This window comes from Podarcis cretensis (assembly GCF_951804945.1).
Source record: "Podarcis cretensis genome assembly, chromosome: 2".
Lineage (NCBI taxonomy): Eukaryota > Metazoa > Chordata > Lepidosauria > Squamata > Lacertidae > Podarcis > Podarcis cretensis.
In genome coordinates, this window is record NC_137171.1 from 122,392,413 (window position 1) to 122,413,664 (window position 21,252).

General features: G+C 46.0%; 3 protein-coding genes across 5 annotated transcripts in view; 1 reads left to right on the top strand and 2 right to left on the bottom strand.

Annotated features, from left to right (window-relative positions):
* The window catches only part of LOC307208767 (zinc finger protein 202-like), a 76,184-nt gene that overhangs the window by 50,764 nt on the left and 4,168 nt on the right, over nt 1–21,252 (bottom strand). Inside the window, exons 5-6 of one of the 2 annotated variants that reach the window (XM_079963715.1) lie at nt 21,089–21,215; nt 18,075–19,100 (exon numbers count right to left, since the gene is read on the bottom strand). In XM_079963715.1, the coding sequence (XP_079819841.1) occupies nt 18,466–19,100; nt 21,089–21,215 (762 nt within the window). In that variant the 3' untranslated portion in view covers nt 18,075–18,465. Of the gene's footprint in view, nt 1–18,074; nt 19,101–21,088; nt 21,216–21,252 lie in introns of those variants that run through there. The other variant, XM_079963716.1, reaches the window with a different exon arrangement.
* Nucleotides 1–21,252, top strand: part of LOC307208537 (uncharacterized protein) — a 100,116-nt gene that overhangs the window by 28,391 nt on the left and 50,473 nt on the right. The window lies entirely within an intron of this gene.
* Nucleotides 1,332–11,321, bottom strand: LOC307208462 (uncharacterized protein). 2 transcript variants are annotated; one of them, XM_079963048.1, is made up of 6 exons: nt 11,263–11,321; nt 6,594–7,102; nt 6,319–6,400; nt 5,889–5,971; nt 4,399–4,525; nt 1,332–3,205 (listed from the first exon to the last, which is right to left on the bottom strand). In XM_079963048.1, the coding sequence occupies exons 1-6, from the start codon at nt 11,291–11,293 to the stop codon at nt 2,070–2,072; spliced, it is 1,968 nt and encodes a 655-aa protein (XP_079819174.1). In that variant the 5' UTR covers nt 11,294–11,321; the 3' UTR covers nt 1,332–2,069. The 2 variants fall into 2 exon arrangements, with proteins under 2 accessions (XP_079819174.1, XP_079819175.1); XM_079963049.1 differs by lacking the exon at nt 11,263–11,321 and adding an exon at nt 7,819–8,444.

Sequence of the window (21,252 nt, forward strand, 5' to 3'; positions counted from 1 at the left end):
GTGAGGGGGCTGGGCTAGATGACCCTCGGGTGGCCCTCCCAACTCTATACAGTCCTACACTTCTGCGGCAGGAGATCCACAGCCACTTCACACAATGCCCACTCCCAATTTTCATTGGAGAGACATGTGGCTTCACTGTCTAGGTAGGTACCCCCCTACCTGCCCCTCTTCCCTCAAGCCAAGGGAATTCCGGCCCAGAGAAGCTCCCAGGTGAGGCAAGGGTTAAGATCTACCTCTGGTAAATGGCTTTGTATCCTCCCTCTTTCCCTTTTCTCTTCTTCTTCTATGCTAGTTCCTTCTCTTGTGTTTTGTTTAATCTGTTTTTATTGTATACTAAAATAAAAGCTGCCAAGTTTCCTTTTTTATAATATTCCCTCCCCTTCCAAACTAGATAAAAACACTGATCCAGAGGAAAAGAAGGGGGTGGAGAAAGGATGAAAAAAGAAAAAGAGGTAGAGATAAGAGAGATTTTTAAAAAGTTGGCTTCTTTAGCCTTGTGCAGCCTCCCTCGGCTGGAGAGGCGTGCTAGGCAAAAGAGGATGGATCACGCTCGCTGCCCGGGCTTCCTCTTTAGCCTTGCACAGCCTCCCACGACTGGAGAGATTGCGCAAGGCTTTTCTAGAGGAGGGAGAAGGGACTGACTGGCCGCGTCAGTCCCTTCTCCCTCCTGGGAAAAGCCTGCAAGAGCGCACGAAGCTTGTGTGTGGCCCTTGGGGGCTTTTCCTGCTTGCCTCCCCCCCCCCCCTGCATTCGCTCCATAGGACGCAAAGACTTCCCCCCTTAGTTTTTAAGACGGAAAAACTGCGTCCTATGGTGTGAAAAATACGGTAGATTGCGGGAGGCAGTGGAGGACAGGAGCGCCTGGCGCGCTTTGGTCCATGGGGTCACGAAGAGTCGGACAGGACTAAATGACGAAACAACAAGGGTAAGTGTGGTGATCATTTCCATGTTATAGGCTCCAGGGGAAAAAAATCTGTTTGCCAATCACTCAGAAATGAACATTATATTGCACTATATTTTCAGAAGCTGATTTTACATCATGTGAAAGCTTGGATATAAGGCAGAAATTAACAGGGAAACGGGAAAATGGAATAAGCTGTTGGGTGAATGTGGCTTCAGCCTCAGCTGACTAGGAGATGGCGGAGTTTAGTAAGGCAAGGCCAAAAGGGATTAATAGATTAGCAGCAGTTCACTGGTCTGGCTCGCTAACGGGATTGCCTCTCATACCCAGCTGAAATTGCTTTTCTGTTTCTCATGTGTGTGTGGAAAAAAGATCTGGGGAAAAGGTGAATGTGACACTCCTTCAAGAAAGCAAAATTAAAGGGAAAAACTGTTTCCACTGATGAAGAACTTTGTTGAGGCCATGTTTCTGTACTACTACAATACTGGTACAAAATTAAAATACCAATACAATACAATACAGTAACACAGAATATAATCAATGCACTAATCACATTTGCCAGAATATAAAGCACTTCTCAGTATGACACACACCCCAGCTTCAAAAAGTTGAACTGCAGAAAAACAATAACTGATAATATTAAACATGTTGGGAAATCTTCTAGGACGTTTTCTTGCAGTTCCACTGCAATTTGATCCTTGTGACCTAAAAACGCTGCTTTATAGTTCCTTATTAGGTTCAACGACTGCAGTTTTTGAGTAGCCATGTTATGAAGATTCAAGCCTCTATTAACTCATAGTGTACATAACAGTAAATATAAACAGAATATGTTTTACAACATGTGTTACAATAGATACATCCACATTCAGTAATAACAGAGGGAGGGCACACATGAGATAAAATTAAAAACTTGGCCAATCTGGAGAAAATAGCAACATGACTTGGGAACACTTTGGGTGATTTGTTTCAACACTTACATAATTTGTGAACATGTTGTCCCTGATGTTGCCTTTCATTTAAGTGCTTAATAAACACAAATGTCTATTGTGTCTAATCCCCCTCCCCTATTTTTTAAACAGCATATTGTCAGCTTTCCAATTGTACAAAACTTTTTCCAACAACACAGTCTGCATCCAACTGCATATTAAAAACTTGATGGCAAGTACTTTTATGATTCCTCTTGTACATGGATTCTTTGATGGGAAGTGAGGCTTTTCTTGCAGCTTAAGCCTTTTCCACATTCTAAGCATTTATATGGTTTCTCCCCAGTATGAATCCTTTGATGGGAAGTAAGATTTGACTTCTGATGGAAGCTCTTCCCACATTCCAAGCACTTATATGGTTTCTCCCCTGTGTGAATTCTTTGATGGGAAGTGAGTTTGGAGCTTTGACTGAAGCTCTTTCCACATTCCAAGCATTTATATGGTTTCTCTCCTGTGTGGCTTCTCTGATGTATAATAAAGCTTAAGCTATTGCAGAAGCTCTTTCCACATTCCAGGCATTTATATGGTTTCTCTCCTGTGTGGCTTCTCTGATGTATAGTAAGGCCAATGCTGTGACGGAAACTCTTTCCACATTCCAGGCAGTGATATGGTTTGTCCCCACTGTGAATTCTTTGATGGGAAGTGAGATTTTTCTTCTGGCGGAATGTGTTTCCACATTCCAAGCACTGATAGGGCTTCTCCCCGCTGTGGATTTTTTGATGAGAATGGAAGTTTGTGCTTTTGTTGAAGCTCTTTCCACATTCTAGACATTGATATGGTTTCTCCCCTGTATGGATTCTTAAATGGGAAGTGAGCTGGGAGTTCTGAATAAAGTTCTTTCCACATTCCGAACATTTATATGGTTTCTCCCCGGTGTGAATTCTTTGATGGGAAGTGATATCGCTCTTCCGAACAAAGCACTTTCCACACTCCAAACACTGAAATGGTTTCTCCCCACTGTGAATAACACGGTGACGATAGAAGTTTGTGCTTCTGTTAAAGCTCTTTCCACACTCCAAACACTGAAATGGTTTCTCCCCACTGTGAATTCTTCTGTGACGATGGAAGTTTGTGCTTGTATAAAACTTCTTTCCACATTCCAAGCATTGATGTGGTTTCTCCCCCGCATGAATTCTTTGATGAGAGGTGAGGCTTTTCTTCCAAGTGAAACTCCTCCCACATTCCAAACACTTATATGGTTTCTCCCCTCTGTGAGGATGGAGACTCTGGCCAAAGAACCCTCCACTCTCTAGATATGGCTTCTCCACTGTGAGGAGTTTGTTGTGGTCTTCCTTATTCTTCATTTCTAGTTCATCACCTTCTGCAAAGAAGACAGGACACTCATTAGAGCCTTAGGAGGAAATGGAGACCCAAATTTCTGAACAATGCTAATAAACATTTGTGATAAAGAACTGAAGGGACTTAGATGAGAGGCAGATCTTACTGCCTCTGTTGCTGACATCTGCTGTGCTACAGAATGTTGGATTTGGACCCGGGTTTTGTTTCCATCAGGGACGCGAGTGGCACTGTGACGCTTAGGCTTGCCGATCAAATGGTTGGCGGTTCGAATCACCACAACGGGGTTAGCTCCTGTTGTTCAGTCCCAGCTCCTGCCAACCTAACAGTCTGAAAGCACGCAATGCAAGTAGATAAATAGGTACCACTCCGGCGGGAAGGTAAACGGCGTTTCTGTGCACTGCTCTGGTTTTGCCAGAAGCGGCTTAGTCATGCTGGCCACATGACCCGGAAAAACTGTCTGCGGACAAATACCAGCTCCCTCGGCCTTTAAAGCGAGATGAGCGCCACAACCCCAGAGTTGTCAGTGACTGGACTTAATTGACAGGGGTCCCTTTACCTTTACCTCTTTGTTTCCATCTCAGGGATGGAGCTCATTTGAGGGCTGAATTAGATTCTCTCTCTTTCTCTGTCTCAGCTTAGCCTGCGTCACAAGGTTGTTGTGCAGGTATATGGAACAAAAGCACATGCGTAATGGTACAAACGTCATAGAATAAAAAATAAAAAGGATAGCCCCCATAATTCACTTGCAGAGGATGTCATTTGCATGGAGAACCTCTGGTCTATGGTTGCCCATGGAGGCCATGAACTCCCAAGCGGATCCTGAAGCATTCTCAGCATGGATATTGAAGTGACCCAAATCCACAGTTCTGGAATCCTCCAGCATCACACCCGAAACAACTGCAGCCAGCTTCGCCAGGGAGGCTGATGAGCAACAACATCTCTAGCCTATCTCTTTGACCCAGCACCAGACGAAGGGCCTCCAGTCCAGTTCCACACTCCAAGGGAGAGGGATTTGGTAGTAAATGAACTCCTGTGAGCTACAGAAACATTTCCTCCCTGCCCCTCCAGTCTGGGCTGATACCACACCAAGTATTTGGGTGGGCAAAGCTGAATCAAAAGTGGCCCACCCAACTCCCTCACTCAGGTCTCAATAATGTACCCCAGTTCAAGCTTCTGGTTTTCAAAATAGATATTACGCCCCAATAGGAGCCTTACTGAGAGAGGTCATGATGCCACAATTCTCCTCCATGACCTTGTTATGCAGAGCTCTCTGGTTGGAATCTAGCAGCGCCCACTCTTCATCCGTGAAATACACAGCTACATCTTCAAAGGTCACGGGACCCTGCAAGGAAAAAGAAACATTTTCCCCTCCTCAAAGATAGCATAAAGATTACCTACTACTTGTTGCTGTTGTTTAGTCGTTTAGTTGTGTCCGACTCTTCGTGACCCCATGGACCAGAGCACGCCAGGCTACTACTACTGTGGATAAAATTTTACGTATGTCTATGTTTTAGGAGAAGATATAACCCGTGACTGCCATGGCACCTCAAATCAGGGCTAGATTAACCATTAAGCAAAATAAGCACGTCCTTACGGCATCAAAGAAAGGGGAAAAATTTTCCATTGCCGCATTTACCATGATTTTTGCAATTAGAAAAAGTATGGAATACACCCCCCAAATATCAATAAAGTGGAAGCATACAAAAATAAACATTAGTTTCCATCTTACTGTAGGTTTTGATTCATTTCAAAAAATAAGAAGTTATTTTATGGTTTACTATTGTTTATATTTTGATTTAGCTATATATGGGGGGGGGGGGACACCAAAATCTTTTAAGGGCTTAGAGCTTCTAAAGCTGCAAAGTTTTTTGGAAGCCAAATGTCCGACGTGGCTTCCTCTTGAGGGCAGGAAGCTCCTGCAGCCAAGCGGAAGCTGTGCCTTGGTTTTCGAACGGTTTTGGGAGTCGAAAGGACTTCCGGAACAGATTCAGTTTGTGAACCAAGGTACCACTGTAGAAGCTTGGTGGTTCGAGCCTACCCAGGGATGGCTGAGGGCAGGATTCCTGCACAGCAGGAGGTTGGACTAGATGTCCCTTTGGGTCCCTCCCAACTCTACAATTTTACGATTACTAATTTATTATTCCTCTCATCCATTGGTTTGTGATGTCATTATTCTGCATAATCATTATTCTCTGCATTAACCTTCCTTGAGTGGCCTTTCAAGCTTTCTTGAGGGCATTTTTTTTTTTAAATGAAGAGATGGAGAGATTTGGGGAACTGAGCAGAGGAGCCTGTTGTTGGGATACTGCCAGGGAGACATAGGCCATCACTGTCTCCACGCCGACTCCGGACTCCGGACGTCCATCGACCTCCCGTAGATACAGTATCAGCAATTAGCGACATCAGCTCCAGAAAATAGCTTTCACATTACAGAACTGATGCACCCTCTTTCAGCAGATAATGCACAGCGAAAGTTGCACTCAGGAGAGCATTATTTACAATGTTTATTCAGCGTCGGTCAGGACAAAGAAAAACATGTCTGCCTGCTAGCATGTTCTGGCGCAGAGAGAGAAACGAAACAAAAACACAACAGAAACATCCTGTGAACAGGAAATACGCAGGCTGTGACACAGAAAAGCCTGCTCCCTTTTAAGGTGGAACGGAAATATCCTAACACCTATTTCCCCACTGACCTGTCCCCTTACCTGATCCAGCGTCAAAGAAGCTGCTTCCCTTCCACCGTGAATATGAAGTGGTTGTTGAGGTTTTACTGGCATTGTTTGGTCACCTGGGAGAAACAATAGGTAAGTGGGAAGCTGGTAGCACAACACAGAGATTCAGCGATGTATGTCTTAACTATACTTGGGCCTTGGGAAAAATCCTACCTGCTAAGTGTTTCTACCCATTTTATATTTCAGTTGTGTGAAAAAGCATCTCTTGCCCTTTGGGCTCTTGGCTGCAAAACAAAAGTGCAGGTCCCCGTGTATAAACTAGAGGAATGTTGCAAGTAATCACATTTTTGAGCTGTGGGAAAGGCTGGAGACAAGTGCCTTCTCTCAAAGGATCAAGGAGCCCAGATAATTATTTCACAATGGAGAGAGGGACATCAAATGGAGATACAACAGTGATCCTTACCTGGTGGCCTCTGTCTGGTATTCAGTGGAGACCTCTCTGCCTCAGGACGACCAGTGCTTACTTCTGTAAACAGACCCTTTACCTGAAACAGCAACAAGTATTGAAGACATCAAATGGACAGAAGGATTAGAAAAAGAGTGGCAGAGGCAAAATAAAATAAAATATTGGCATTGGCTATCCTTCCTTGGATGCCTTCCTGGAAAAGTTGGACAATTTTAAGAGATGCTCGGGATATTCTCCCTCATAATGATTCTATCTAGCTTAAATGCTCTCACCTGCTGCTCTGCCTGCTTCTTGTCCTCTGCCTGGCTCAGGAGGAAACCTTCAGCCAGGGCCACCGCCTGGGAACTGGTCTCTGCTCCACATTCCCTCACCCACCTCTCCATCTCTGGTGGAAGAACAGCCAGGAACTGCTCCAGGATGACCAGGTCAAGCATCTGATTTTTCGTGTGCCGCTCTGGCTTGAGCCACTGATGGCAGAAACGGTGGAGTCGGCTGCAAACCTCTCGAGGCCCCGCAGCCTCCTGGTAGGAGAAATGCCTGAAACGCTGGCATTGTACATCTGAGTTGAGCTTGTCCTCTTGACCCAGCATCTTCTGCACTGTTTCTTCCCAGAATCCCCCACTGCTCCCAGTCTTGATGGGCTCATGTCCTCTTCCTGCTTCAGCGGCAACTGAGTCTTCCTTATCCATATTTCTTTCACAGAAGCTTCTAACAGGTCCAGAGAGACTGCTTTCGGCTTCTGCCAATTTCTCTCTGTCGTAAATGGGCGCGTTACCAAGTCCTACAAAGCCAAGACATTGTTCTGTTACAGAATTACTACACTGTCACATTTCCCTGAGAACATAATAAAGTAAGGGCATAAGAAGAGCCTGCTGGATCAGGCCAATGACCCATGCAGTCTAACATCCTGTTCTGAAAGTAGCTCACCAGAGGCCGGTGGGAAACCTGCATCCAGGATCTGAGTACGAGCCCTTTTCCCTTCTGTGGTTTCCAGTATCTAGTATTCAGAAAGATTACTGACTTCAACTGTGGAGGCAGCCATGGATTGCAATATCCTGTACTGTACATATGGATGCGGGTGGCCCTGTGGTCTAAACCACTGAGCCTCTTGGGCTTGCCAATCCGAAGGTTGGCAGTTTGAATCCCAGCAATGGGGTGAGCTCCCGTTGCTCTGCCAACCTAGCAGTTCGAAAGCACGGCAGTGAAAGTAGATAAATAGGTACCGTTGTGGCAGGAAGGTAAATGGCGTTTGTGTGTGCTCTAGCTTCCATCACAGTGTTCCATTGCACCAGAAGCGGTTTAGTCATGCTGGCCACATGACCCAGAAATAATAATTTATAATAACTTATGATATTTATTATTTATACCCCGCCCAAGCTGTCTGTGGACTAATGCTGGCTCCCTCGGCCTGAAAGCAAGATGAGCACCTCAACCCCATAGTCGCATTTGACTGGGCTTAACCATCCAGGGGTCCTTTACTTTTTATCTTTTACCTACTGAACATGTCTGGAGCTATGCATGTCCTCCTTCACAAACTCATCAGCCAGAAAAAACACACCACATCTTTATCAAGCTGTCTTCCATCATTACATTCATGGATCTTTAACTAGGCCTAGTTTTCATCTACGGCGTTTAAAATCATTTTTCACCCTCAACGTGCAAATTTTATCCTGCCCCCGCTTCTCCCCCAGGAGGTGTGATTCATGGGGCGGCAGATAAAGTGATGCCACCCCATCAATGTGCAAACAGATTTCGACTGTGCCATTTATCTGTTTTGTTTTAGTTTCCATTGTGATGGGTTTCCAGGTGATGGGGGTCTAGAATAATTTTTCCAGGGAGGGGCAAAGCAGAAAACCAAAAGGTGGGAGAAGGCTAGTTTCTGAGGGCGGGGGAGGGGAAAGAAGTTAAAATTATGCATTTTGCCTCATATTTCTACATGTGCTAAGAATTAACTCTCCTTTAAAATAAAATTACAATGGAAACTGGGAATCTGTGGATTATTATTCACGGTGCGGGGGCACCTGTGTGAAATACAGCCTCCCTTACACACCCTTTCTACCATGCAACAAATTGGCTTAGATTTCTTCAGTTAAAATACTGCCAGTAGTTTTCAGGGAGGGTTGCTATGTATTCAGTCTGAAAAGGTCCCCCTCTACATTCGTGGGGGTTGCATTTCTGAATGGGCACATGCATGTCAGTCATGAGCCTGGTAAGCGTGTGGGTGTGTGGGAGGAGGTGTTACGGTAATTCTCACCAAATTAAAATGGAAAACCGGTACCTAAAAATATGAAAAGGGTTGGCGGAAATGACTGGCAGAATCCGAGACCAGGGAGAAGAGTCAGTGAAAGAAGATTGGAAAAAAATTAAAGTTTATCTACAGAAATATTGTAAAATTAAGGAATGTTAGAAGGATGTTGGAATGAAGCTATGTGGTTTTAGCAGAAATGTTATAAAGGATTAAGTAAAAAAGGATTGGCAATTAGTGAAAGAGGAGAATGTAAAATTATAGTATATCAAGATAAATTTTTAGGATAAAAACAAAGATGGAAAGGATTTGCTGAAATATCTAATTGAACTGGAATACAAAAAAGGGAGGTGTGAGGGGGTCAAGGAAATAAGCAAAGGAAAGAAAGTTATGTAAATGTTGGATTTTTTTTGTTTTGTGCTGTGTTTGTTTACGTTTTTCTACTTTCCTTTTTGTAACCTTCAAAACTTTAATAAAATCTATTATTAAAAAATATATATATGAAAAGGGGGAGCATGGGGCGGGTGGGGGAGGGCATTAATTGTATTTCGATTGCAGTTGAAGACACCCCACCATGGAGATCAACTCAGCGTTGCAGACCCACTTAGAATGCTCTCCCACCCAAAACATATCAAAAGGGGGCTCCTGGCTTTGTAGAGAGGGGGCTGAAATAGGATTCCGCCTCTGGCTTGGGTGTTGTGGTTGATCCCCACTGGAACAACTGATCCCTGGGATCCCCCCCCCCCTTTCAATCAAATTCACAAAATGGAGCAGGGGGCGACGAAACTCCCCAGATTTCAGGAAGAGCCAGGGTTGCATCAATGGGGGAAACAAAGGCCACTTTCACAGACTCACCCCCCTTCAAATGAGAATCCAGGCAGGAAGTGACTTTGGAAGGAGATGCTTTTTGCTCTGGAGGACCTCGCCCACTTCTTCTCCCCCCCCCCACGCCCCCCAAAATTCCCTTCCTCTCTGGGAATCTAGTTCAGTTCATTTTAACCCTAAGGAGGATAAACAGCTGGACCACCTCTCCTTGCCTGCATCTCTCTCAAAGCAGGAGCCAAAGAGGAAAAGAGCACTGTGGACACACAGCACAGATGGGTATTTTTAACAACTCAGCGACACTTCAGGTTCAAAAACGAAACGGCCATAAGAAGTGGTTCGGTGAATGGGGGGACGTTTCCCCAATGCGATCACAAAATTGAAATACAGTGGTGCCCCGCAAGACGAATGCCTCGCAAGACGGAAAACTCGCTAGACGAAAGAGTTTTCCGTTTTGGAGGTGCTTCGCAAAACGAATTTCCTATGGGCTTGCTTCGCAAGACGAAAATGTCTTGCGAGTTCCTGCGGGGTTTTTTCCCCTTTTACCCCCTTTTTCTAAGCCGCTAATCCGCTAAAAGCCGCTAATAGCGCTAATAGCACTAATCCGCTAAGCCGTCAATGGGCTTGCTTCGCAAGACGAAAAAACCGCTAGACGAAGAGAATCGTGGAATGGATTGTTTTCGTCTTGCGAGGCACCACTGTAAATGCTGCCCCTGCCTGCAGACCAGCGGCGTAGCGTGGGTTGTCAGCACCCGGGGCAAGGCAAGTAATTTGCGCCCCCTAACCCGGGGCAAGGCAAGTAATTTGCGCCCCTAACCCCTAACCTGCCGCCGCTGCCAGCTTCTTCTTGCTGCTGCCTGGGCTGGGGTATTTACGGTAAGGTAGCCACGACGGCGGCGGTGGGTCCGTGTCAGGTGATCTGAGGCGAGTTGCCGCTGGCGCTGCCGCCCAAACGACGCCGCTTGCCCGGAGGAGGAGGAGGGCAGAGAGGCAAGGAAAATGCAACATGGCCCAGCAGCTGCAGCAGCGGCGGCGGCAGTGGCGGGGCTGTGAGGAGGGGCTGCCTGGTGCACCCTCCACGGCCCTGACGCGCGGGGACCGCGGCGAGCGCTGAGAGCCGCTGCCTGCCGGACGCCTTCAGCCCGGACGCGCGCACAGCTCGTCGGTTCCGCGAGATATGGGGCTCTGCTACAGCCTGCGCCCGAGGCTCTTCCACTGTCGAACAGCTCTTACTGCCAGGAAGTTCTTCCTAATGTTTAGGTGGAATCTTCTTTCTTGTAGTTTGGAACCATTGCTCCGTGTCCGCTTCTCTGGAGCAGCAGAAAACAACCTTTCTCCCTCCTCTATGTGACATCCTTTTATATATTTGAACATGGCTATCATATCACCCCTTAACCTCCTCTTCTCCAGGCTAAACATGCCCAGCTCCCTTAGCCGTTCCTCATAAGGCATCATTTCCAGGCCTTTGACCATTTTGGTTGCCCTCCTCTGGACACGTTCCAGTTTGTCAGTTCCTTCTTGAACTGTGGTGCCCAGAACTGGACACAGTACTCCAGGTGAGGTCTGACCAGAGCAGAATACAGTGGCACTATTACTTCCCTTGATCTAGATGCAATACTCCTATTGATGCAGCCCAGAATTGCATTGGCTTTTTTAGCTGCCGCGTCACACTGTTGGCTCATGTCAAGTTTGTGGTCAACCAAGACTCCTAGATCCTTCTCACATGTACTGTTCTCAAGCCAGGTGTCACTCATCTTGTATTTGTGCCTCTCATTTTTTTTGCCCAAGTGCAATACTTTACATTTCTCCCTGTTAAAGTATTTCAATTTCAATTGTGGCACCCTTAAGAAGACTTAACCAACTCAAGCGACAACCTTGCATGTATTTAATAGGTGGTACCCTCATGGACTTCAGCAGATGTGCCGTTAGCCATTGTAACGAGCCCTTAGCCTTAACACCGGCTCACCACAGGGTTGTGTGTTGAGTCCCCTGCTCTTTACTCTCTATACGTATGACTGTACAGCCATCTATTCCAGCAACAAAATCATCAAGTTTGCTGATGACACTACGGTGGTGGGGCTCATTTCAGGAGGGGATGAGTCCGCCTATCGGGACGAGGTGGAGCGGCTCTGTGTTTGGTGTGGAGAGAACAATCTGGCTCTTAATACAGCTAAGACCAAGGAATTGGTGATGGATTACAGGACAAAAAAGGCGGTCATTCAGCCCTTGTATATCAACGGGGAACGGGTGGAGAGGGTGGCGGAATTCAGGTTTTTGGGAGTGACTATCGATCAGGGCATGACTTGGAGCGCAAATACCACTGCTCTGGTGAAGAAGGCTCAGCAGAGAATTTATTTCCTCAGACTTTTAAAGAAGAACAATCTGAGTGAGAAACTGCTGGTGTCCTTCTACCGAGGCTCCATAGAGAGCATTCTCACATACTGTATTTGTGCTTGGTTCTCCAGTTGTACAGCTAGGGAGAAGAAGGTGCTCCAGAAGGTCATAACCACAGCCCAAAGGATTATTGGTCATCCTCTCCCATCTTTGGAAGAACTGTACGGTTCCCGTTGTCTTAGGAAAGCAAACAACATCCTGCAGGATGCATCTCACCCGGGATACAGTCTGTTTGCACTACTGCCTTCTGGCAGGAGATATAGAAACATCAAGTCAAGGACAAATAGACTGAAAAATAGTTTCTATCCAAGAGCTGTGGCCTTTTTGAATGCTGTAACTCGATAGTGTGACCTGGGAGTTTGATGGGTGTGGGTGTGGGTGTGGCTGGAATGTGGTTTGTTTGGTTGTTGTTGCTGTTTTGCTTTTGTTGTTTTTTTAAGGGATGACATCCAATTTCGTTGCACTGTGCAATGTTGCACTTGTGTAATGACAATAAAGAATCTATCTATCTAACTGACTTGTACGGGTTTCTCTATTAAAAGATATTAAAACACATAAGGGAGGGGGAGGGGAGGGAGAGAGGGATGGAATGTTGGGGTGTGTTCTTTGCTGATTGGCTGAGGTTGAAGTGTGACAGTTAGAACAGGTGTGTGGGTGGGCAGGAAAAAGACAGTTGGGTTTTGGAAGGAAAAGGGAAAAGGTGGCCGGTTTGAGTGTTGAGTAGGCAAGATTGGATAGGCATAGGATTCGGAATAAGACTTATAAGCACACGTTATGAAATGCAAACAGTGTTATTGATAACAAACCACACAAGAACGTGTTACAACCAGCTTTTACTATAATAATAATTTGTTCCTATGTCCTCATGTCTGGCCAAGCTACCAAGTCAGTCACAGATATCATTTTCTGTATGACGGCAGCAGAATCCTTTACCTTACCTTTTACCAGTTGTTAGGAGATTGCTTGAGGTTTTGGAAGCTCAGAGCCAGGAACCCTATAAGGTGACAGACATAAGGCAAACAGGAAACATGGCAGGAGGGAGGCTGAGAGAACTTTTACAAAGCAAAAGTGTTTAGTGGTTTGAGTTAAAGGACACTCTTGCTCCAAGTGTTGGGCTTGGGTAAGGGGAGGGTATGACAAGTGGCTGTTCTCCGATAGGCCCAGGCCAGATAGCTACTCTGAACCAAGCTAAGACATTTCCCTGAGCCGATAAGGTTGCTTTCAAGGTAGCACTATAGAGAATGTTTCTTTTGTGCTAGGATTTCTCCTTGCACAACGGAAGGGATTGCTCCCACACACCCCTTATATTTGCTCCAAGACTTTGGCCACCTCATGAGAAGAGAAGACTGTCTGGAAAAGACCCTGGTGTTGGGAAAGATGGAGGGCACAAGGAGAAGGGGACGACAGAGGACGAGATGGTTGGACAGTGTTCTCGAAGCTACCAACGTGTGTTTGACCAAGTTGTGGGAGGCAGTGGAAGACAGGAGTGCCTGGCGTGCTCTGGTCCAGGGGGTCACAAAGAGGCTAACACAACTACAGTGGTGCCTCGCAAGACAAAAAGAATCCGTTCCGCGAGTTTCTTCGTCTTGCGGTTTTTTCGTCTTGCGAAGCAAGCCCATTAGCGGCTGAGCGGATTAGCGCTATTAGCGGCTTAGGGGCTTAGCGGATCAGCTGATAAGCGGCTTAGCGGATCAGCTGATAAGCGGCTTAGCGGCTTAGAAATGGGGGGGGGGGAAACCCCACAGGAACTCGCAAGACATTTTCGTCTTGCGAAGCAAGCCCATAGGAAATTCGTTTTGCGAAGCACCTCCAAAACGGAAAACCCTTTCGTCTAGCGGGTTTTCCGTCTTGCGAGGCATTCGTCTTGCGGGGCACCACTGTACTTTGGCCACCTCATGAGAAGAGAAGACTGTCTGGAAAAGACCCTGGTGTTGGGAAAGATGAAGGGCACAAGGAGAAGGGGACGATAGACGACGAGATGGTTGGACAGTGTTCTCAAAGCTACGAACATGAGTTTGACCAAGTTGTGGGAGGCAGTGGAAGACAGGAGTGCCTGGTGTGCTCTGGTCCATGGGGTCACGAAGCGTCGGACACAACTAAACAACTAAACAACAACAATGGTGGTGTACGAGGTTCTTCTTGGCAGTGGGCAGTGGGCGACAGCTGCCACAGATGTCACAGGTGGAGGCTGGGCACCCACAGCAATTTTTTTGGGGGTGCCCGGGCCCCTGGAGATGGTGCCAGTGCCTCCACATGCTATACTCACAACAACCCTGGGAGGTAGGTTAGGCTGAGAGATCATGACTGGCCCAAGATCATCCAGTGAGCTTTGTGACTGAGTGAATCCTGGTCCCCTAGGTCATAGTCATACTCTCCAAGGATTCCACCACTCTGTTATGGGGTTCCCTCATCCCTTCAGAGCATATGTGGGGATGGCATGGGTGCATGCAGGAGGAGCAGCACAAATATAATTGAATGCCACCCTAAGGATTTATACAACTGTCATGTTTAAATGTCCACTGTTTTGTTGCAAATGAGGAGGAGGAAGGGAATGGGAACAAGTGGAAACCATATTTTTGTCCTAGCGGAGAAGCAACAGTGACAGCAGGGGCCTCTTCTGAACCAAGACACCTTTATTTATTGTATGTATTATTTCATTTTATATACCATATTTATGTAATGCTTTAAACATAAGACAGTCCCTGGCTAACCATTATTAATTATTATTATTATTATTATTAATTAAATTTATATTACAAACCATGTAGCAATGAAACTGAGAAGCTACAATATAATACTACCCAATGCAATGTTAAAGAAAACTACAATGTGGTAAAACCAGTGCTTTTTTCTGGGGTATTCAAGGGTACATGGTACTCGCACCTTTCTTTTTTTCAAATGCTAAAAAGTGTGGCACTTACTGTAACAACCTCATGGTGAGTACCGGCACCTTTTCTCCTAAAAAAAGAGAGCACTGGATAAAATAATATGATCTTTAAAAACAAAACCATTGCAAACTTTAAGAACAAACACTTGGAAACATACCGTATTTTTTGCTCTATAACACACACCCGACCATAACACGCACGTAGTTTTTAGAGGAGGAAAACAAGAAAAACATATTCTAAACGAAACAGTGGATGTATGATTTTTGTGGTTCATGCTGTGGCCACAGACATGTGATCTGATGGTGAGTTTGGAGTAGCCCAATGCAAAAATCCTGAGGATCCATGTGGATCCATGCTTTGTAACCATGTTTTTGCACCGTTGTGGCCCCAGGCAACAGTGGGTGCGTGATTTTTTTGGTGCAAGATGTAGCCATGGACATGCTATGTGATCTGATGGTGAATTTGGGGTGACCCAGTGCAAAAATCCTGAGGATCCATGTGGATCCGTTCTTTGTAACCACGTTTTAAGTGGGGAGGGAAGGAAAAGCACTCAAGGGACAAGGAGCACGTGTGGGGTGTGTGGAGAAGGATGCTGCTAATAACGAAGAAGAGGAGTATAAGGGGAGAATGCTCCTCTCCTCTCCTACTTTGCTCCTTTAAAGCAAGCAGGCTCTGCTTTTCTCCTTCCTCCCCGCTCATCCCTGGCTTAGCGAGCTGAAAAACTTTGCTGCTATGTAGCAAGCTGAGTGGGGAGGAGAGAGGGACACAGAGCCTGCTTGCTTTAAAGTAACCAACCGGACAGGAGCCGCTTACACTCGTGTAAGCAGCTCCTCTCCTCTCCCGCTTTGCTCCTTTAAAGAAGCAGGCTCTCTGTCCCTCTCTCCTCCCCACTCAGCAGCTTTTCTCCTGCTTTGCTGTTTCAAAGCGAGCCATGGAGGAGGGAAGGAAGGGGAACCATGGATCCTCTGCTCACGACTGCAGCAGATCCCCCCTGCCACCCGTAGGCATTCCCTCCATAACACGCACAGACATTTCCCCTTACTTTCTAGGAGGAAAAAAGTGAGTGTTATGGTGCAAAAAATACGGTATTTAGAGTCAGGGAATATTTTAGAGTCTTCAGCCTTCCAAATCAGCCCCCTGATTCACAAAGTACTACAGATCACACCTAAATTCTACCTTACATCTACAAAGATCATATAACACTTAATGCTCATTCAATATCACTCTGTTCACACACCGCTCACACATCCACACATACCCACAGATGTACCATCCAAACACTCCAATATCTCACTCTCGATCTGTAATGTCATCAGCCACTCCTTCCTTTGAACAAAAGGATAGTGGAAAAACACCAAGGAGGTAATGAAAACTTTCATTGACAATACATGTAGGTTCTGCTATCCAAATGCTTGTTATATGAAAATTCACTTATCCAAACATGACGGATTAGTACCTAAACCTCACTATACACACCACAGATTCAGATATCGAAACAGCCAGACCTGTGTGTAGTATAAGTCTTAAACAAGCCTTTTTATGTGTTGATGGTCCCCAGCAGTTGTTTCACCAGAAACCATGGTGGGTGTAGGGGAGGAAGGGGGAGAGAGCAGATAAATAAAAGGGTCTTTTCCCCTTCCTTGTTTGCCTTCAGCAAGGTTTCAGAGTTTTCCTGGGTTTTTCCGTCATTTGGGGGTCAAAATTATGTGGCTGAGAACACATTAGAAATTTCCCCATAGGAATAAATGAAATTGTTGACTTGTTCTAAGAATGCTCACCTAACAAACAATTTCCTAAGAATGCACTGTGTTTAAATAGCAGGTTGCTATCTCTCACCAAAAAACTGGTGGAATGGTAAAAGGTAAGGTAAAGGTAAAGGACGGTTAAGTCCAGTCGACTTTGACTATGGGCTGCGGCTCTCATCTCTGTTTTCAGGTTGACAGGTTGTCCACAGACAGCTTTCTGGGTCATGTGGCCAGCATGACTAAAGCACTTCTGAAGCAACGAAACACCTTGATGGAAGCCAGGGTGCACAGAAATGCTGTTTACCTTCCTGGCGCAGCGGTACCTATTTATTTACTCATGCTGGTATGCTTTTGAACTGCTAGGTTGGCAGGAGCTGGGACAGGGCAACAGGAGCTCACCCCGTTGCGCCAATTCAAATGGCTGACCTTACGATTGATTGGCAAGCGCAAGACACTCAGTGGTTTAGACCACAGCGCCACCCGCATCCCATGCGGGTGCAATGGTAAACACCTCCCCCTTGACTACTTCCTCTCACCAGGTGCCCTCAGACAATTTAACCCACAAAAGAAAGTACTCCATACACAATCTTGAAGGAGAAGATGAAGAGGAGTTTGGATTTGATATCCCGCTTTCTCACTACCCGAACGAGTCTCAAAGTGCCTGGAGGCGGTTGGAGGATGGATGGCGGCTAATGGATTGAGGTTCAATCCTGACAAGACAGAAGTACTGTTTTGGGGGGACAGGGGGCGGGCTGGTGTGGAGGACTCCCTGGTCCTGAATGGGGTGACTGTGCCCCTGAAGAACCAGGTGCGCAGCCTGGGAGTCATTTTGGACTCACAGCTGTCCATGGAGGCGCAGGTCAATTCTGTATCCAGGGCAGCTGTCTACCAACTCCACCTGGTACGCAGGCTGAGACCCTACCTGCTCGCGGACTGTCTCGCCAGAGTGGTGCATGCTCTAGTTATCTCCTGCTTAGACTACTGCAATGCGCTCTACGTGGGGCTGCCTTTGAAGGTGACTCGGAAACTAATCCAGAATGCGGCAGCTAGACTGGCGACTGGGGGCGGCCGCCGAGACCACATAACACCGGTCTTGAAAGACCTACATTGGTTCCCAGTATGTTTCTGAGCACAATTCAAAGTGCTGGTGTTGACCTTTAAAGCCCTAAATGGCCTCGGCCCAGTATACCTGAAGGAGCGTCTCCACCCCCATCGTTCTTCCCGGACACTGAGGTCCAGTGCCGAGGGCCTTCTGGCGGTTCCCTCATTGCGAGAAGCAAAGCTACAGGGCAGAGGGCCTTCTCAGTAGTGGCGCCCGCCCTGTGGAACGCCCTCCCATCAGATGTCAAAGCGATAAATAACTACCTGACATTCAGAAGACATCTTAAAGCAGCCCTGTTCAGGGAAGTTTTTAATCTGTGATAGTCTAGTCTATTTTTGGTTTCTATGGAAGCCGCCCAGAGTGGCTGGGGAAACCCAGCCAGATGGGCGGGGTACAAATAATAAATTATTATTATTATTATTATTATTATTATTATTATTATTATTCTCCTTTCCCTTCCTCCCCCACAACAAACACTGTGAGGTGAGTGGGGCTGAGAGACTTCAGAGAAGTGTGACTAGCCCAAGGGCACCCAGCAGTTGCATGTGGAGGAGCGGGGAAGCGAACCCAGTTCCCCAGATTACGAGACTACCGCTCTTAACCACTACACCACACACTACACCACACTGGCTCTCTCACAGTTTGCTTCAGCAATGCCGGTCTTGAAGTTTTCTGGCTCTGGAGGGCAACTGTCAACAATGAATGGTTCCACTCACTTCCTCTGCATTTCTGCCCCAACAAAACAACTCCCAGGGCCACCAGGAAGCAACTGGTGGCCTTCTCTCTGTTCCTCATCATTTGCCCCTTACCACTAGAACTGGAAAGCTTAAAGTGATTGTCTTATCAGTTTAGTATTTGTACGTGTAATGGTTAAGTGCCCACAGTAAGTTTGCAAGAGAGGAAGATGGAGAGAAAACCAGAACTTGGTTACACCAGAAGGCACAGCTTTTATGATTTCACCCCTGTGTGAATTTGTTGATGGGAAATGAGACTTCTCTTGCAGCGGAAGCTCTTTCCACATTCTAAGCATTGATACGGTTTCTCCCCACTGTGCATTGTTTGATGATGATGGAAGTATATGCTTCTCGTAAAGCTCTTCCCACATTCCAAGCACTGATATGGTTTTTCTCCACTGTGGATACTTTGATGACAACGGAAGCTTGTGCTTCTAGTAAAGCTCTTCCCACATTCCAAGCACTGATATGGTTTCTCCCCACTGTGAATTCTTTGATGGCGGCGCAAGTTTCTGCTTGCATTAAAGCTCTTCCCACATTCCAAGCACTGATGCGGTTTCTCTCCTGTATGGATTCTTTGATGGGAAGTGAGACTTTCCTTCCAGCTGAAGCTCTTACCACATTCCAAGCATTCAAATGGCTTCTCCCCTGTATGAATTATTTGATGCGAAGTGAGACTTTTCTTCCACTTGAAGCCCTTTCCACATTCTAAACAGTGATATGGTTTCTCCCTGCTGGCAGTTCTTTCGTGGGAATTCTGACTCAGGATCTCTTCACACTCTAAATATTTAGATGGCTCCTCTGCTGTGGGGATTTTCTCGTGGTTCGTTGTTTCCAATTTGTTACCTTCTGCAATGGAGATAGAATTTTTTTTAGAGCTTTAGGAGAAAATGGAGACCTAAATTAGTGGAACATACCAAAGAATCATAAGTTGGAAGGGACCCAAGGGTCATCTAGTCCAACCCCCAGAATGCCTGTGAGAAAGAAAGAACTGAAAGGATTTAGATGGGAGGCAGATCTTATTGCACAGAGCTGCTAGCATTTTCTGAGAGCTGGTGTGCTACACTGTTGGATTTGGTTGTTGTGAGAAAAAAAGATGCCCGTTAACATTAGCCTATAAAACAAAGCTAAGCCAAATTTCAAAATATAAATAATTTTGGCAAACTCCCTCAGAAAATATTGGAGTGAGGTAACATGACCAGGTTTTAGGTGTTTTAAAATGTTGACACTCCCTGTCAGTAACATTTGAGACGTCTAGTTCCTTGGTATTTGGTAGCATTTACAAATACCCAGCAAGGACTCCTAGTAATGTGGAAGAAAATCCTGTGGCCACTTATCCCTCAACCAGAGGATCCAAGTAAGGTTGAGGGACATTGGAAACAAAACTAAAATTTCATATACAGTCCATGAGGGTTAAAGCTTAATGGTTACTCTAATTAGCCACAACACTTTTGTTTCAGTCAAATCCACTTTACAGAAATAATGATTTCACTCAAAACTTCCACTTTAAATCTGTTTCTAATTAAACTGATTCCTCCTAAAATAGCTATTTCTTCTACTTGGGCCTAGAATAGCTTTTTGTTCTACTAAGCCAGTAAAACACTTTCAACCATCTTCTAGGATCTTTCCCTTCTACTCAAGGAAATGATCTGGGTTGCCATGCCTAGCAAAACCCAAAACAATCTCTAGCCAAGACCTTTCTAAACCCAATCCAAGCCATATCTGACAATTAAATTGTCAGCTTCTATCTTTTAACTCTCCATTCCCTCCTGATTGGTTGTCACACCACCCAGCCTAGATTGGTTTCTGGGTCTCCAAGGTCCATCCATCACAAAAAGCACAGTCAAACAAAACACAATTTTCTTACTAAAACCAGTCTAACTTTGCTAGTTACCGTATTTTTCGCCCTATAGGACGCACCGTCCCATAAGGCGCACCTAGTTTTTTTTTTGGGGGGGGGGGAAATAAAGGGAAAAAAATTATTTCCCCCCCAGGCACGGGGCTGGGGTGGGGGAGGCCCGCCCGAGCTTCCCCCGACCCCAGCCCCCAAACAGGCAGCTCTCTGCAAGCTGTGGGAGCCCAGCACTGGCTCCCGCTGCTTGCTGAGAGGTCCGCGAAGCCAGGACGCGCTGAGCTCAGCGCGTGCAGTCTTCAGCATGCAAGCAACTCTCCGCAAGCAGCGGGAGCGCTCCCGCTGCTTGCGGAGAGGTCCGCGAATCCTGGAGAGCGAAAGCCTGCATTCGCCCCATAGGACGCACACACATTTCCCCTTCATTTTTGGAGGGGGAAAAGTGCGGCCTATAGGGCGAAAAATACGGTACATGTTACCTGTCTTGGATTTTAGAGCAAGTGTGCAGTTCCTTGAAGATGGCTGGTTGTTAAAGAGAGCATCTTTGGACTCCTGTCCTGATGTTTTCAGGAGGGGAAAAGCTTAAAATGTTATGGGAATTTGATACTAGTAAAAGCCCACCTCTTTTCTGAAATGGATACTTGTTTGGCCTAATCATGAAGTCTGCTCAATTTTTGATGTCAGCGGTCTCTTTCGCCAACCAGAAAATGACTGAGAGGCTACTTCCACTTCCGTAACAATTCCAAAATTTACATTTCAAAAGGCCTGGGAAGTTCAGAACAGTTTGATCTCTGTTTAAAAGGACATAATTGGACAAAGTATATTCTGAGATGAAACAATAGGTTGCTGTTCATTCAGTGTTAAATGCGGGGGCATATAGAACCCAGATGCTATAGGTGGCACTTTTCAGTTATATGATAATTTTGTTGATACATCACACATGTAACTATTTTCAAAGTTGATATTATGATTCGATTGGGAGGCTTACTGAGAGAGGCCATGATCCCACAATTCTCCTCCATGACTTCGTTATGCAAAGCTCTCTGATCAGGATCCAGCAGCGCCCACTCCTCGTCTGTGAAATACACAGCAACATCTTCAAAGGACACTGAATCCTAAAATAAAAGGAAATATTTACCCCTCACAGACAGC